Source organism: Petromyzon marinus, chromosome 39 (genome assembly GCF_048934315.1).
Source record: "Petromyzon marinus isolate PM22_M1 ecotype Great Lakes invasive population chromosome 39, UKy_Petmar_22M1.pri1.0, whole genome shotgun sequence".
In the NCBI taxonomy this organism is placed as follows: domain Eukaryota; kingdom Metazoa; phylum Chordata; class Hyperoartia; order Petromyzontiformes; family Petromyzontidae; genus Petromyzon; species Petromyzon marinus.
The window spans coordinates 5,338,703-5,355,216 of record NC_133705.1 but is presented as its reverse complement, the minus strand read 5'-3'; the positions used below and the strand labels follow the sequence as shown (position 1 = coordinate 5,355,216).

General features: G+C 54.9%; 2 protein-coding genes across 8 annotated transcripts in view; one reads left to right on the top strand and one right to left on the bottom strand.

Annotated features, from left to right (window-relative positions):
- The window catches only part of LOC116950549 (guanine nucleotide-binding protein G(I)/G(S)/G(T) subunit beta-1-like), a 57,425-nt gene extending 48,928 nt beyond the window's left edge, over nt 1-8,497 (top strand). For all 7 annotated transcript variants that reach the window (XM_032968420.2, XM_032968417.2, XM_076072841.1 and 4 more), the window contains exon 10: nt 202-8,497. In XM_032968420.2, the coding sequence (XP_032824311.1) occupies nt 202-308 (107 nt within the window). In that variant the 3' untranslated portion in view covers nt 309-8,497. The remainder of the gene's footprint in view (nt 1-201) is intronic.
- A 655-nt stretch (nt 8,498-9,152) lies between these two features.
- LOC116950548 (procollagen-lysine,2-oxoglutarate 5-dioxygenase 1-like) overlaps nt 9,153-16,514 on the bottom strand; it is a 34,081-nt gene continuing 26,719 nt past the window's right edge. The window contains exons 15-19 of the mRNA XM_032968416.2: nt 15,156-15,224; nt 12,248-12,352; nt 11,826-11,969; nt 10,883-11,008; nt 9,153-10,505 (exon numbers count right to left, since the gene is read on the bottom strand). Of these exons, the coding sequence (XP_032824307.2) occupies nt 10,350-10,505; nt 10,883-11,008; nt 11,826-11,969; nt 12,248-12,352; nt 15,156-15,224 (600 nt within the window). The 3' untranslated portion in view covers nt 9,153-10,349. The remainder of the gene's footprint in view (nt 10,506-10,882; nt 11,009-11,825; nt 11,970-12,247; nt 12,353-15,155; nt 15,225-16,514) is intronic.

The following is a 16,514-nucleotide window of genomic DNA, read 5'->3' as shown; positions in this document are numbered from 1 at the left end:
CGACACATTAACACTGTCGTGAACCCCCGAACACAGTGTCCACGTCAAAGTGTGGCGGAAGCTCAAGCGGCAAAATTTTTCGACACGCACGCACTCACACGGCCCAGCACCGAGAGAACTTACGCGGTGACCTTCTGATGACCTTCGTGCTAAAAGGGGGTTCTGTACATTTTTGTTCCCTGCGTGTGCGCACGCGACCAGGTGTGCTGGCCGGACATGATAACCGCGTGTCGTGCCTTGGAGTGACGGAGGATGGCATGGCGGTGGCTACTGGTTCCTGGGACAGCTTCCTCAAGATCTGGAACTAAGAGCACAACACAGCCCCGTGCGCCACCACCATCACCACAACTACCACCACCACCGACATCACCACTTGCAGCTCACATTGACGAGGTTTTATGCGGTCACTTTAGAGTTGGGTGATGCACTCCTCTCTCCAATCCCTTGCCACCTCCCCCCCCCCCCCCCCCTCTGGTGTCCCCCGACTCGCACATCAACGTGCGTGCGCAACGACGACAGTCTGACAAGAAGACACGCTGTTGGGTGGTGGTGGTGACTCGGGTGTAGTGTTCACAGCCTCTACCCCACACCCTCACCACCTTATTCCCCTCACCACCACCACCACTGCCGCATGCTTCTTAGCGTCACTGACTTTGTCTTCCTTTTAAACAATTCACATCCTGGCCCTTCCCCCCCCCCCCCTCCCATCTCTCAGTAGTAAATGGTGGCACAGCCCAAGCACGTGGTCACGAAGCTTCACGATCTAGATGGTTGCATTGGCTTGAGAGCTGCTGCTGGTGGTGATGTTGGTGAAGGGGTGGTGCGTTTGATGTGGGGCCCAACCAGGGCTCCCGCTGATCCTCCGCTGTCCCCCCTCCCCCATGTAGTTTTGTCAGCTGATGGTAACGAAGCCTCGTTGCCCGCCCGTGACGTGAAGGGTGACCGGGAGGGGGGGCTACGCTAAGCGGGTTGGGGAGGTGGCTGACAGCGTTGTCGTTAGCCAGGGGGGGGTGGGGCATGGTGGCGTGGTGGGGGGGGGGAATTGATCGTGTTCGTGGGGTCACAGGTCGCCCCTAGTTGGGGGCGAAGGTCAGACTAAAGCAAGCATCCCTGTAAAACTTCACATTAAAATTATTCTCTTGCTTGGCTCGTTTGTTCATAGCAACAGCGCGAGGGGCTGCTGCTGCTGCGGCCTGTTTGTTTAGCTTGTGGCGGTGGCGGCCGTGGGGTCCCCCCCCCTCCCTTGCGCTCGCCCTGGGGGTACCGAGTGCTGGGGTGGGGGGCGTCCTTGGGGGGGTGAGGGGAGGGGTCTGCAGGTATGGGGGGGGCCCCAGGCAGCAGCAGCAGTAGTGGAGTAGGGGGGGGGGAGCCGCTAACAAACTATCACCCGCCCCCCATCCCCGGCGTCACGGGGACACGTGTTTTTGTTATTTTTTTTCCCCTGCTCGCGGGATGGGTGACATCTCCCCAAGTCAGTGGTCCGCCGCTCTACTGTATATTATACGCAAATACACGCAGTTTCCACTTTTGAAAACGTATCGTCAGCTCCGCAGCCAACACTGTTGGAAACCCGTTACGGCAGGAGGAGGAGAGAAGCGCTTTGGGGGGGGTGGTTTTTGTTGAGTGAGGCCGGTAGGACGACGACGATGACGACGATCGTGAAACCACATTCCAGCTTTTTACTCTTCGCTGTAGATTAGGGGGGGGGTGGGGGGCAAAGCAGGGGTGGGTGGGGGGGAGGTGCCACCGAGGGTAAGCGGGAGGAGGGGGGGGGGCTCACTGATGGTGGGAGAGGAGAGCTGAACCGCTCAGCTGGGGCGGCAGGTTGGCAGGATTGATTAGATTACACGCTGGACTGTCGGAGGGGTTCTTTGCAGAATGCGTCCGACTGGGGGGGTGCTGGTTGTGACTCACCGCCCCCCACCTCCCATCGCAGATCACTCGTGGGCTGTGCACGTGCGACGTTGCCCGCCTGATGGGGGGGGGGGGGGGCGGGTGTTCGCTTTGTCGTTGGGTTCTTCGTCGCTTTCGCGGCCCCCATCTTCGAAGCGATGGAGCGCGCGTCCCCCCCGTGGGGAAAGCAACCGGCCGCGCTCGCAAACGGCAGCACCGGGGGGCGGGAGAGTTGTGCCGTAGCGTCTCTGTTCGTCATCGCTGGTGGGCGGGGGGGGGGTGGAGGTGGGGTGGCGTGATTTTTGTTTAACCGGGTGAGATGGGGGGGGATATTGTCTCTTTGTTTGGCAAGTGACCTGGATCTACCGAAGTGACAAACCCTTCAGGTTTTACACGGAGACGAAGTTTGCCCTCTTTTTTTTTTAAATGGAATTTCCGGCCCAAGATGCACCGCGAAGTGCGGTCTCTCCACCGTTTGAAATTAAATCTATCGGCGTAAGCGGCTCACCGCCGCCTCCTGGATTATGGCTTTAGTTGCCACGTGGTCGCGCAAGATATTGATTGTAGGGTTTCCACAAACCCGGCATGTTACAGTATCATCACACGTGTGTGTGTGTGGATGGGAACGGTCGACTCGCGCGTGCACACACATCACTGCATGTGCCGTGAGCCTAAGAATCCGTTTCAATCGGCGGATCTGTCACGTGTCTATTTACACGGGGTTGCACAGCAACCTGGATATAATCAGAATAAAGTTGAGAGTTGCCTATCTTCAATAACCCCCCCCCCCCACTCAGTCTCGGGGACTTCCAGGAGGAGGGGGAAGGGGTTCTTCGTAGGAGAAGTTTGGCCAATATCAGGAGAGTGGATGCGACTGAATTTCTTGCGTCTGGCGTCCCCGTTTTTTAGGCCGACCCACTGCGAAAACGGCCTTCACCCGTCGCATCACCGCGTGCATCTTTGCCGCACTAATTGGGGTACTCGGGGGGGGGGGGGGGGGGTTCGTCGAGCTGGCAACAACAACAACAACGCTGCATTTCTCATTTTAACGTCGCACTCTGAGACCGGCTTCCCCTCCGTGTGGATGCGCACGGTGTTTCTCGCACGGTTTTTGGATCACGCTAGGCAAGGGATTATAGTGTGGATGTTGGGGGGTGGGGGGGGGATCACCACCAAAGGTAAATGTTTAAGTTCCGATTGTTTCCCAGGAAAGGCTTCCCCAAACCACCACTCTGTGGAGAGAGGGAGCGCTTGTAACGAATGACAGCCGGTACTGGCTCCTTTGGTGGTGGTGGGGGTGGGGTTGCTGCATCCCCGGAATGCGAGGTTGGAGTCACGACGAGGCAGCGAGGCGTTTGCGAGTTGAGAGAGAGGGGGGGGGTCACTTCTGCCGACGCTGCGTCGCCCGCACACCGGGCGTTGAAATTCCTCCTTTGATGTTGGCCGTCACGTTAACCGATTTAACTTTCGTTTTTTTTTTGCGTTTTCCTTTTTTGGGTATTTTTATTTTGTGCCTTTTTTTTACCGGTCGTAATTTTCCCTTCGCCAAGGCACGTGCCACAAAAAACCAAACTCTCGAGGGTGTCTTAAGTTTATTGTTGCCTGCAATGCTTGTTGTTTATTATCTTTTTCATCGGGGGTTTTCTCGCCTTAATTTTCTTTTCTTTTTGTAAACCGCAGCCGTTCATCTGAAATGCGTTTTGATTTCTCGTCGCCAAAATCGCCTGCGGGTCGAGTCGTCCGCTGAATCGAGGTGGGCCAACATGCCACTTTGCGGTTGCCACCCTGAAGCAGAAAATTCCAGCCGCGGACCAATTTGTTGTTCCCCCCCCCCCCCCCCCCGTGGCAGACTGTAAACGCCGTCGCGCTACCTTTTAACTCATGACGGTCGTGATAATAACGACAATTAAAAAAAATATATATCGCGCTGTGACATGGCGAGCAAATTTTTCAAGGGCGCTGAACAAACGACCAATAAACGTTCAACCGTCGTCTTTAGTCCCGCCGCAGAGTGACCACGCAGGGTTGTAGGTTCACTCGTGGATGGTCGACAAGGTGAGTTGCTGCGTCGATTGACTGCAGTTGGCCCGGCACAGCTTGCGGACACACGGTTACCGACGGCTCCTGGCCCGCCGGGCCGGCAACGGTGAAGCCACCACGCTCGCCCAACATCAGTTTGAGACCCCCCCACCCCTCTCTGGCAGCCGCGCTGTAACAATGCTGCCTTAAGGGGTGTTTCCTCCCCCCCCTCCTCTAAAGAGGAGACGGTAGGGACGAGTGCGTCTGGCAGAGGCCGGCATTGTCTGCTCCCGTAGTGCCGAGACGGACCACACGCCGTCCCGCGTGCGGCGTGGTGCGCACGCCCGGTGTTACGCCTCTCGGTGTCCCGCCACCGACCCACGTGTACATATGCGCCGCTCGGCCCCCCTCCACAGGTGCCAGCCACAACAGAGCCGTGGTGGAGAGCGAGCGAGAGAGCCCCCCCTCCCCAGAGTCGCACAGCACCAAGAATCGGTGATTTTGCGCTCACGACGACGCTGATGATCACTGCTACTCGTATATAGGTTAAACACCACGCGGTGACGGGTTCATGGGGCACGGGGGTGCATTTTGCTTTTGGTAGAATAATTACCATTCGATTATTGTTACTGTGACGGATTTTAACTGTAAAATATATCGACTCGATTCCTTCTCTCTATTTTGTTTTGTTATTGCGGTATCTCTCTTGGTAGGCCTTCACAATTATAATTGTGATTTTTACCGTTGTTTTTTATGTTCGCAAAAATGTTGGGCCGGTTCACAGGCCTGCCTCGTTCACCTGCCGTAACAATAACGCGCCGGTTATTACTTTAACCCCAGGTGAAGGGGGACTCCTGACCCGCCGAGGTCGTCACGATGATCCTGTCTTGAGGGTTCCTCTTTTATTGGGGCGGGGGCGGGGAATGTGTGGCCACTTTTTAATTGACATGCAGCTCTGGTGTGGAATTCTGTTGGCATCATAAGGGGTGAGTTTGTAACGACGGTCCTCGCCCTCCCCCCTCCTTTTTAAATTTGAAATTGCTTTCGTTTTTCAACGGGGCCCCCCTCGGGCCTTCACGGAGCCTTTAAACTTAAGCGACGTAAAACTTTAAACTCCATCGTGAAGACGCCAACGATGTTTTATAATGCGTAGTGCTCTTTTAAAACATCTTTTTTTTGGAGAAAGCCGGAGAACCGCGGTAACATTAAGAAGGGAAACGCTCAAAACATTGCTCCCACCGCCCCCTTCATGCATCACCCAGCACGACACGTGGCAGGGGAGTTTGGGGGAGGGGAGTCTTATTCCTCCGTCCCCTCTCGTGCTGCTGGACGGGCGGTGATGGGCTGGGCTTGGTGATGTCATCGAGGTAGAGCTGGGGGTGGCCTGGGAGGGCGAGCGGAGTGACTCTTCATCCCAGGGTTGTGGTATCCCATCTTGCTGCAGGGTGGGGGGCGGTAGTTTTGGTCGAGCAAATCCTCCCCGGCTTTGCTTTGGGGTTGGGTGAACTGCCTCCTGACGGTGGTGGGTGGTTGTGGTCTTCACACACACACCATTTGTGCGGGCGTATTCGATTAAATGGCACCCTGTAAGCAGTTATGTTGGGCAAATAACATCGCAGACTGATGGGGGACTCCGAGTATGCGAAGCCAACCAATTTACAGATTCATTTTTAAAGGCTATCCTGGCCCTCCCCGATGGTACCATTGCGATGATTGCAAGTTATCCGCGGCCGATATGCCCTTGGTGATTGATCTTATTCTTTGGGCTGATGTCGTGAACAAAACCCGTATGAATGACGCCAACAGAGAAACCGATAGAAACCAAACGACGGGAGTTAAATAAAAAATGAGCTGCAAAGAATCAATTTTTTTTCCCCTATCGAATCGTCAACCGAGGATCGTGAAATCTTAATCTCTAATGGGAAGGAGGTGGGTGGGTGCGGGCAGTTGCCAAGTCATTACCAGGCCCCGACGGGGGTTGTCAACGTCCCGTGATATTCCGTGTCCAGATTGTTGTATTTTGTTTTGTACACACACATACACACACGTGTGTTGGTGCCTGCCTTGGATCGCCGATGTCCTGTTGTACCCCCCCCCCCCCCCCCCAGCTATTTCTGTTGCCCATAGAAAACCCTTCATTAAAACTTCCAACAGCTGCCTTCCCCTCCCTCCCTGCCTACCCCGAGTTTGCTCCGCTTGCCGTTCCTCCTCCCCAGCAACGTTACGGGTTGATGATCGGGGAGCCCCGTGGTGCAACGGGGACGCGGAGAGGATTGGTGGTGGTGGTGGTGGAGTGCCCGGTCGTAGTGTGCTGTAAACGGCGACAACTCGGGAGGAATTAGTTACTAGAGTTGAGATAAGTGGGGGTGCTTTTTGTTTAAATGGACACATGGGGGTGAGGGGGGGACGAATGAAACTCGTGTTGTCTGGATGGTGCGAACACCTCTTACAACTCTCGTCTCAAACCCGTAGAACGCTGTTTCCTGCACACAACGCAGACTTGAAATGACCCGTGGTGATGTTTTTGACGTGTTAGGGTTGTCCAGCGGTTGGGTCTTCACCCGGTGTTGGTTTTTTTTTACCGTTCTACCGATCGGTAACGATCAACCCCTCCCGCCGTTTGTTGATGCGCACCCAGTTCTGTGGTGCGTGCGTCCTCTACTGACTCGGCAGCCCTAAAATATACACCCCCCCCCCCAAAACCACCCCCCAGAATCAACGTTCCCAGGTTCAAAAAGAGAACAAAGATGAACACGAACCTCCCTGTTTTTAAAAAAAAATAAAGTAAACTTTGAAATGGAAACCATTTAACGACGCTCAATACAATTAAACATTTTTAATCAAAAACATCTTTAAAAGACAAAACGTTAATCGCCTAAAAGAAGAATAACTCGTGATTTATTGCAGGTTTTTATAAATATATGAATATAATCGACTTTTTAACGTAGCTTTTTGGTGTGTACTGTAGAAGCGGTCTGAGTGTGTGGCTGGCTTCTGGTTGAGTGGGCACCCTCCCGACCCCGCCTCCTACCCCCCCCTTTCCCCATGTTCGCTTTAAAACTAAAAAAAAAATGCCTTTTTTCATTTCGCTGGGAACGTCGCTCGGTTCTGTTTACTCGCTCTTCCGTCTCGCTCTGTAAAACGGAACAATGTGCGTTAACGGCTACGGACTCTCGTGTCTCTTTATTTCTGGTTTTACCCTCGGGGTTTTTCTGACCGCACAACCGAGCCAGGCGCGGGTCAGGAGGCACCCGCTTGGTGTGGTTTTTTGTTTGTTTCCCCACTGCCCGGAACCGTGCCGTGCCGCCTACCACGCAAGGCAATTGATGAGTCGAGTCGTGGGTAAAAGTCCAACGTGAAACCGACACCGACCTACGACCGAAAATATTTCGCCCCCCCCACCCCCCCGCTACTCTGGCCCTGCTTGGCCCCCCAAGCCAAATACAGATGTATTGCGAGACCTCAGTTTCACAGCCTGGTTCTGGCTCGGCTCGACAAAATAGCCAGTGGAACCCCCCCCCCCCCCCACCTGCTCGGATGTGCCATGGTAAAGAAGAGGTGTTTGATGGTAGGCGGGGTGGGCTTTGGAATCCCACAGTCCCGCTTTGTGGGTCCTGTGCCTTGTTGTGCATGGATTCAGTTTCACTTCGGTCTTCACGGTCTGCCGCCTTAACATTTTACTCTCGGTGGTATTTACATTTTGGAGAAGATGAGTTCCGTTTTTCTGTCTCGATACTAAAATAGCTGTAGTCCCGTCCCCTCCTCACACATTCGCCGTCTCACTCCCTGCTCACGAACTCTCTCGCCTACCCCAACCCTTGTGGGGGTTTTTTTATTGGTGCTCAGCTTTCTCTCATTTTGGACACCAAGACGTTTTAATTTTTCAGCTGCAAAAGCCCCGATGAGCGATGAAGCTCTTCTTTCACACGTCCCAAATCCCGTGACATCCCAAGATCATTATAACAATGGCCTCTTTATACCCAGGAAGCTTCCCAGAGTATCCACGTTGCTTGCTTGAGGAGGGTCTTGCATTCAGAGTGTTTTGAGTTTCCACAAACCTCACCGTGCAGACGTAGGAGGGTTAAACACTCAAGGTCTTCGCGGATAAAATCGTGAACTCGTTTGCTTTTTACCTTCCATTTGGCTGTCCACTTTCGCCCCGTGGAGTTGGGAGTATCTCACCCCCCTTGCCTCCTGAAGCGATGGCTCGCGCACCCACCAACCTCACGACGGTGACGATGATTGTGATGAGGTCCACAGGACCTGTTTGATATCACCGTGCACCCCCCCCCCTTGCCTCGTGGCAGCCGTAGATCTAAATCCGCCCTGCGATCCTTCGGTGCACACTCGACTCCGAAACCCGTCTCTCCATCCACACGCTCTTTCCGTCACACGCACCGCGTCTCTCACTTTGCTCTGCGTCGTCGCTCGCCCAGCCTCCCCCCTGCTCTCCCCTGTCCTGACCACCCCCATCCCCCCACCACCACCACCCCTCCAGGGGAGTGGCCGTGTGCGGTAGCGTGCAGTGTCGCCGTTGTTATTTAAATAAGAAACTAAAATGATGTAATAAAGCCATTTCACATGAGCGCGCCGTCTCCGTGCATATCCCGTTATTCTGTCAATGCTCGAAAAAAATATTCTAGCGTTGGCAACGGCCGAGCTTTCCAATGTACGCTGTGAACCTCTTTCGCAGCGCCGATCGGAGATGCGGCCAACATCTGAGAATGCTGGCTGTAATTTCCCAGTGAAATCGGCTCTGTGAGAAACGGTCCACGGGAGTGGATGTGATCGAGCTACCCCCTGAAAGGCCCCATGAAGTGATTTCCCCAGCCCTGCTTCGTACACACGGAGAGCATCGCTTGACCGCTGCCCTGCGCGTGACGGCGATACTCGTCGCGTGACCGTCAATCCCGTACGGTAATTCTCGGATATGAAAGTCGGTAAACGTTTCAGTTGCGAAGTCGGGTTATTTACAGTGGTTTTCGTGCAGTTGTTGGCGATCGGGCCGAGACCCATCAAACCCGATACACCACCGCGCTTGAGAACCCGGTTTAAATCGCGGATGGCCGATTGCCTGTGGAACTATAAAAGCCACAGCTGATAAAACCTAACGCCAAAAAGTTTGTTCTTGTAATTATCGACAACCGCACTGAACCCTGCCCAGCCCCAGCACCGGGTCGCCCCCCCACCCCTTCCCAGCACCCCTCCCCTCAAGGGATCGACACCCAAACTTGCACAAGAAAGTCTTATCCTTTTATTTGTAACGTTCAAGAAGCGGGGGGCAGCACGCGTCTGCCATCACGCGGTGGCCGTGCCCAGCGACGAAGGAGATGGAGCCGGGAGCGGTGGCAGGGCGCGTCGCGAGAGAACCGACGACGACAAACGGCGAAATATGACGGAGTTGGCTCCAGGGTGGAGACGGAGACAAGCGGAGGGGTGAGTCGGAACGACATCGTAGAATTCGGAGGCGACGGCTGGACACGAGCAGCTGGGGAAAGCGAGGGGGTGGGTTAACTGGCTCGCAGCCAGAATCCACATGTCAAGCGTTATAAGAAGGCTGAGCGGGAGGCACGTAGATTTCAGTTGCCAGCCGTTTCTGGCTCTTATCCTCGGGTTTTGAGCTTCGGGGCCAGAGTCTTCGTGGTTTGTTCCACTGCGTCACTTTGGCATTCCCTCCCGTCATCTGCTTTCCCAAGTTCTCACAACTTTGCTCAATTCAAGAAACGTGTACAACTATTTTTAGATCCATTCCAGTACTACGTTAATAGTGCTGTACGTTGCTGCCAGCCTGCTATCTTGGGGCCTGTGCACCGTCACCATAATTTTATATTAAAAACATGCCCTGGCTTGACTGAAGGTCCCAATTTTAAAGTCTGTCCTAAAGTTTTGTAAAATTCAGAATTTTGTCCCTGGATAGAAAATAGTATGGCTTCATGGTCAACTCGTGATGGTGAGGGAAAAGGCGGGGCTACTTGAGTTAGTGGGTGGGGCCTCTGAGCTGTGGGCTGCGCCATTGGCAAATCCACCTGCTGGGGATGGTGCTGGTGGCTGAGTGGGTGTGACGATGTAAAAGTGGGCAGGGCTGGTTGAGGGTGGGGCTGCCAGCTCATTGTTACGCCTCTTATTTTTTTTTCCACTGGCACACTCGAGCCGAGCCAGCACAGAACCCTCGCGTGCTCCGGAGTGGTTTTCCCCGCTGGCCGTTTTCCGAGCCCAGCGGGAACCAAACCGTGCCGCGCTGCTACCCTCGCAAGAAGAAGAAGACATCTGAATCTGGCTCGGTGGGGTGTAGGGAAGGGGGCAAGCAGGGCCACGGGGTGGGATTAACGACTCGTTCGCTACGAGGACGTGGCGTCGGGCGGGACGCCGCTCCCGGTCGCGCGGTGGGGAATGGCTCCCGGTGCGTCCCGCTCGAGCCTCCCAGGATCGCGGGATCTCTAGGGGTCTACGAAGCTGACGGCGATGTAGCGCGTGCCGTTCGTGGTGGGCAGCCCCTCGTGCAGGTGCGTGAGCCGGCCCGGGTGCATGAGGGCCCAGCCCTTGCGGGAGTCCGTGATGGAGCACTCCTGCCGGGGAAACCGGCACCCGCCACCCTGCGGCACCGCGGGGGACAAAGGAGGAGAGGGGGGGGGGAGGTGGTGGACATGAGATGGAGATATTGGGAGAGATGTTGAGCTGGGGGGGGGGGGGCATGGGAAGGAAGTGGGGAGACGTACGGAGGCATGAAAGGGGAGACCCAGAGGGACAATATGAGACAAGACGTGGGGAGGACTCGTGGAGATTTGGAGGAAAGCGGGCGGGGGGGGGAAGAAGAGACCAGGAGACCCCAAGGTGCGGTGTTGGTAGCCGCCGTGTGGTGGAGGCGTGGAGGAGGCGTGGTGGAGGTGTGGTGGAGGCGTGGTGGAGGCGTGGTGGAGGCGTGGTGGAGGCGTGGTGGAGGCGTGGTCGAGGCGTGGTGGAGGCGCGGTACCTCGTAGTCGACCCCGACGGTGTTGAGGGCGATGTTGATGGTGTAGGTGGACGCGTCATGGTGCGGCCGGAGGAACGGCTGACGATCGGGGCGATAGCGAACCACGAAGCTCAGCACGCTCAGGGACTGCATTCAAAAGAGCGACACCACAATGGCCACTGCTCCGTTACCAATCATCACGTCTGTCTTTTTCTGACCGGCCTTAAGTTTAGAGTGGCCCTGATATGTTCCGTAACGACTGTTGTATTAATACTGACTTCTTCGCTCTTCTTAGAGAGCATCAGTGTGGAGGTGCCCTAATACACTGAGCAACGACTGAATCAATGCTGGCTTCACCATTGTTAAGAGTTCATCAGTGCATCATGCCTCTCCTATTCACACGCAGCTGTACTATTACTGCCTCCACCATTCGAACTCATCAGTACAGCATGCCCCTCCTATTCACACACAACTGGACTCTTACTGGCTTCACCATTGTTAAAGCTCATCAGTGCAGCATGCCTCTCCTAGCCACACACACAGCTGGACTATTACTGGCTTCACCATTGTTAAAGCTCATCAGTGCAGCATGCCCCTCCTAGCCACACACACAGCTGGACTATTCCTGGCTCCACCATTGCTATAGCTCATCAGTGCAGCATGCCCCTCCTAGCCACACACACAGCTGGACTATTCCTGACTCCACCATTGCTATAGCTCATCAGTGCAGCATGCCCCTCCTAGCCACACACACAGCTGGACTATTCCTGGCTCCACCATTGCTATAGCTCATCAGTGCAGCATGCCCCTCCTAGACACACACAGCTGGACTATTCCTGGCTCCACCATTGCTATAGCTCATCAGCAGTGCAGCATGCCCCTCCGTCCTCCCCCGCGCGGCAACTGTAATGGAAACGCGGCTTTCGGGCGCCTTGGAGCTCGTCGGCGTGGCCGCGGGCCTCGCCTCGGTCACGTAGCCCTTGTACATCTTCTCGACCACGGGCTTGATGAAGCGGCGCAGGAAGGCGAGCCACTGGTCGTGGAAGCCGATCTGCCCCATGTGGATATCGTCGGTGGGCACGCTCTCGTAGCCTCCCACGCGTTTGTCCTGCAACAACAACAACGTCATCGTGGTGGTGGTGGTGATGATGGCGTGGTGGTGCTTGTGATGACGGTGGTGGTTGGGCAGTGGTGATGGTGGCGGTGGGATAGTGGCGTGGTGATGCGTGTGGTGGTGGTGGTGTGGTGGCGGTTGTTTGGTGGTTTTGCCGTGGTGGCGGTGGTGGGATGGTGGCGTGGTGATAGGTGTGGTTGTGATGGCGTCGTTGTGGTGATGTGGTGGTGGTTGTGCGGTGGTTGTGCGGTGGTGTTGGTGGTGCGAGCGACCTCGTGTTTCCCCCCGGACCACTCTCCGTGATTCTCCATCTCCTCGATTATTTGGTCGCACGCGGCGTCCGAGAAGAGCGGGAACCAGAACACCTCGTCACACGGCTACGCACTCGCACAAAGACAAAGATCCCCCGTGTAGTCTTAACAGACTGTTGGGGCAAGCGCTGTTAGCGAGCACCTATAAAGGCCGGCATGGGACACGAGGGAGTGGGTTGCCAGAACCATGGCCGACCGCCTTTGTCTCCCCAGTGGCGATGTTTACACCGCAGCAGGTACGCATTTGAGGCTGGGTCGACCTAGGGGAGGCCCAGGACGGTGTTGCCCGTGAGTGGGAATCGAACTCGGGTCGCCGGGTTCAATGCGCAGCGTAGCGCTAACCGCTACACTACCGCTCCCCACACACAGACACACACACCGACACACACATAGACACAGACAAAAGACAAAGATCCCCCATATAGCCTTAACAGACTGTAGGGGCAAGTGCTGTTAGCGAGCACCTATGAAGGCCGGAACAGTACACGAGGGGGTGGGTGGCCAGTACCACGCCCGACCGCCTTTGTCTCCCTAGTGGCAATGTTTACACCGGATCAGGTACTCATTTGAGGCTGAGTCGACCTAGGGGAGGCCCGGGACCGGTTCAGATAATCGTCACTGGTGTTGGCCGTGAGCGGGAATCGAACCCGGGTCGCCAGGTTCATAGCGCAGCGTAGCGCTAACCGCTACACTACCGCTCCCCACAAACACATACACACCGACACACACCGACACACACACACTCACACACACACAACAACAACAGCCATTCGCCACTAAGTGGCGGTGACGTCACCACGACGCTTGTGCCAGGCTATGTGCACCTTGAGGCCACGTGAAGTGTCGAACGCCCGCTGGCAGGTCAGGGGGCAGACCCAGGTGCCACGGGTCGACCGACTAAGATGACTGAGATGGCTGGCTGATACACCACCTGTGCCCCCTACTGTGCCAACCTGCTGTGCTTTAGCCACCCGGCGCTCCGCTCGTTGTTGTGAGCGTCGCTCCTCCGCCCTCCGTTGTTGTTGGAGGGCGACTGCCTCCAACTGCCCAGTAGCGTCCTTCACGAGCCTCCTCCACAGAGGCCGATCTTGACACCGCTGGTCCCGGTCATCAGCAAGTTCACTCAGCTCCACGTCCTCCTGTACCACATCACTCCATCTCTTCTCTAGCCCGTGCCGCGCCCGTTTAGCCCCCTCCTGGGCATGCGGGCCACATGACCCAGCCAAAGCAGCCTTGCTTGCCGGAGGAGCTCACCGATGGGACCTTGCCCAGATCTTTCAATGATTTGTGAGCTCCTCACACAATCCAGCCTGGTTAAACCCAGGATGGATCGTAGGCAGGCGAGCCTAAATGTTTCTAACCGGCGAAGATGTTCCATTAGGGGGGTCCACGTTTCGCAAGCGTCGAGAAGGGAGGGAATGACTGTGGCCGAGAAGACCTGAAGCTTAGTGCGGAGCGACAGACCAGGTAGCTTCCACACAGCGTTATGCAACCGATGAAAGGTATTGCCGCTCGACTGATTCGGAGTGAGACCTCTGCTGTTAAACTGGAGCCGGTCATAAGCACACTGCCCAGGTATGGGAAACTCTCCACTCTCTACACAACTGCCCCATCACCGATTGGGAGTTGTGGGGGTGGAGTGTCCGATGGTACAAAATACCCAGGCAGGTGCTTCGTTTTGGTGGGGCTGATGGTAAGGCCCATCTCTTAGTGACACGCTCCAGTCTCAGCAGCAGCGTCTCCAACTCCTCCTCTGAATGAGCAGCTCTTACCAAATCATCGGCATACATAACGTGGTTGAGCAATAGGGAGCCATCCCTTGACCGCACCCGGGCATCGATCAGCCTCCCATTATATCTGTACCAAATGGAGATTCCCCCGGTACAGCTATTGAAGGCTTCACGAACTACGTGGTCAAAATAGATGTTACATAATGTGGGAGCCAGAGGACATCCCTGTCGCACCCCAAGGTGTACAGGGAATGGCTCTGACTCCCGGCCACGTAGTTTTACCCAGGCCTGCTCACCATGATGAAGGTCCTTAATGATCGTGAGCAGAGGGTCAGGGACTCCAAAAGCACGACGAACAACCCAGAGCCCAGGCCTACTGATGATATCATAGGCCTTGACCAGGTCAATAAAGCAGAGATGTAGGTCTTGTTGGAATTTCCTACACCTCTGCTGTGGCAGACGGACAGAAAATATGGCATCTGTGCAGGACCGCCCTTTCCTGAAACCGCATTTGGGCTCCGCAAGCCTCTCCTCAGCGTGCCTGGCAAGGAAATGTTGAATAATCCTTGCCAGGACCTTTCCCGGCACACTGAGGAGTGAGATGCCCCTGTAGCTGTTACAGTCTGTGTGGTCCCCCTTCCAATACTGCGGAACCCGTCCAGTGGTCCAGAGTGTTGTTATAATGTCATGTAGGGCAGTCTGTGCACAAACGCCACCCTCCCTCACATTTCGCTTGGGAGATCATCTCTGCCCGGTGCCTTTCCTGGTCTCAGACTCCGGATCGCCTTCAGTACTTCCTCAACAGATGGCACCTCAGCCAGCCACTCACAGGGGGTGACTTCTTCCAATATTTGAGGCACCGCAGCCTCAGCAGAATCATCCCCACTTTGTGCCACGATGTTTTCCTGGCTGAGGGATTTTCCCTCCCCCAGGACCTCACAGAAATGCTCAGCAAATCTGCAAACCTGTTCCTGGGGGTTGGAGATTGGATCACCGTTTTTTCCCCTAATGATGGTAATAGGTGTGGCGCTGCAGGTTACTTTTTTGATGGACACACACAGACCCATACACACCGACACACGCGCATGCACCTCGCCACGTGTTCCAACCTGCCCCGGAGACGCCCTGCACCTCGTTACCTTCTGGACGATGCTCTGCTCTTCAAATATTTTGTCGTAGTCCGCGTGGATATACCTCTCCTTCCAGTCCTGCACAGGGATGGAACGACATCATCATCATCATCCTCGCCACCGTCAACTTCACCGTTATGATCACCATCATCTCGATCATCATCCTCGCCGTCATTGTAGTCGTCGTTATTGCTCGAATCGACAAATTAACATCACCATCACAGTCAGCGTCACCACCCTCATGATTGTCATCGTCACCATCATCCTTATCATCATCACGGCGTCATGTCAACAGCAGTGGCTAGTGTCAGAGCCAGATTCACACACTGAGGGGGGCGTGGCCTCACGGAGGGGGTGTGGCCTCACTGAGGGGGGCGTGTCCTCACGTCCCCCTCAGTGAGGCAGATGTGATAGCTGCCTCCCCTGGTGCTTTATCATTGCAGTTTCATGACGAGACCAGCGAGCCTAAATATCTTTATACACGTACGTGAAATAAGTTACCTGGAGTATGGAAAGCGAGGACATGAAATGAAGGGGTCTACAAACATTACATTGGTGGCATACTGAGATAGTAACAGGCACACGCTTATTGCCCGCGCTCCATCCAGTTACTGAGGGGTTGCGCAATCAGAGGGGAGGCTGAGCTCGTCGCTGCCTCACCTCTCGTCTCTTCCTGTATTTGCAGCGGAGCTCCGCAAATTTGGCGATATTGACAATAAAAATGATTGAAATCGTACAGAAATTACATTGATAACACAGATCAATGGAACAATCTTAATATTTACTTTATTTGATTTTTTTCTTACTTTTCGTAACAGCTATTTTCATTGGCGTATGACAGGCGAGGCTCTGCCTCCCCTGACGGCACGTCCATGGTCAACAGACACCAGCGGTTGAGGCGAGCGCCGTTAGCGAGCGCCTATTAAGGCCGGCGCGGTGCGGGAGCGGGCCAGTGGTGTGGCCGGCAGGGGCTGTGGGTGCGACCAGACGGCAGCAGTGACAGACGACACAGAGTGCCCTCGAAGCCTGCACAGTGCCGTTAGCGATTACCTATTATTATAGCTCATCAATATTATGACACTATGTAATACCATTATTGTTCCTGGGTAGTGTGTGTTATTTTCTAATCGCTCATGCCTCAAAAGTATAGAAAACGGCTATTATTATTCCCCACAAACTTTGCTTTTGTGACAAAGACTTTACGTGAAGGAATGACACAAATACACACCACGTTTTCTCAGTGAAAATAGGTAATTTTTAAAAATATCACTGTCCTGGTCACAAAAGCAAAGTTTGTGGGGAATAATACCCGTTTTCTGTACCTTTGAGGCATAAGCAATTAGGAAATAACACTTACTACCCAGGATC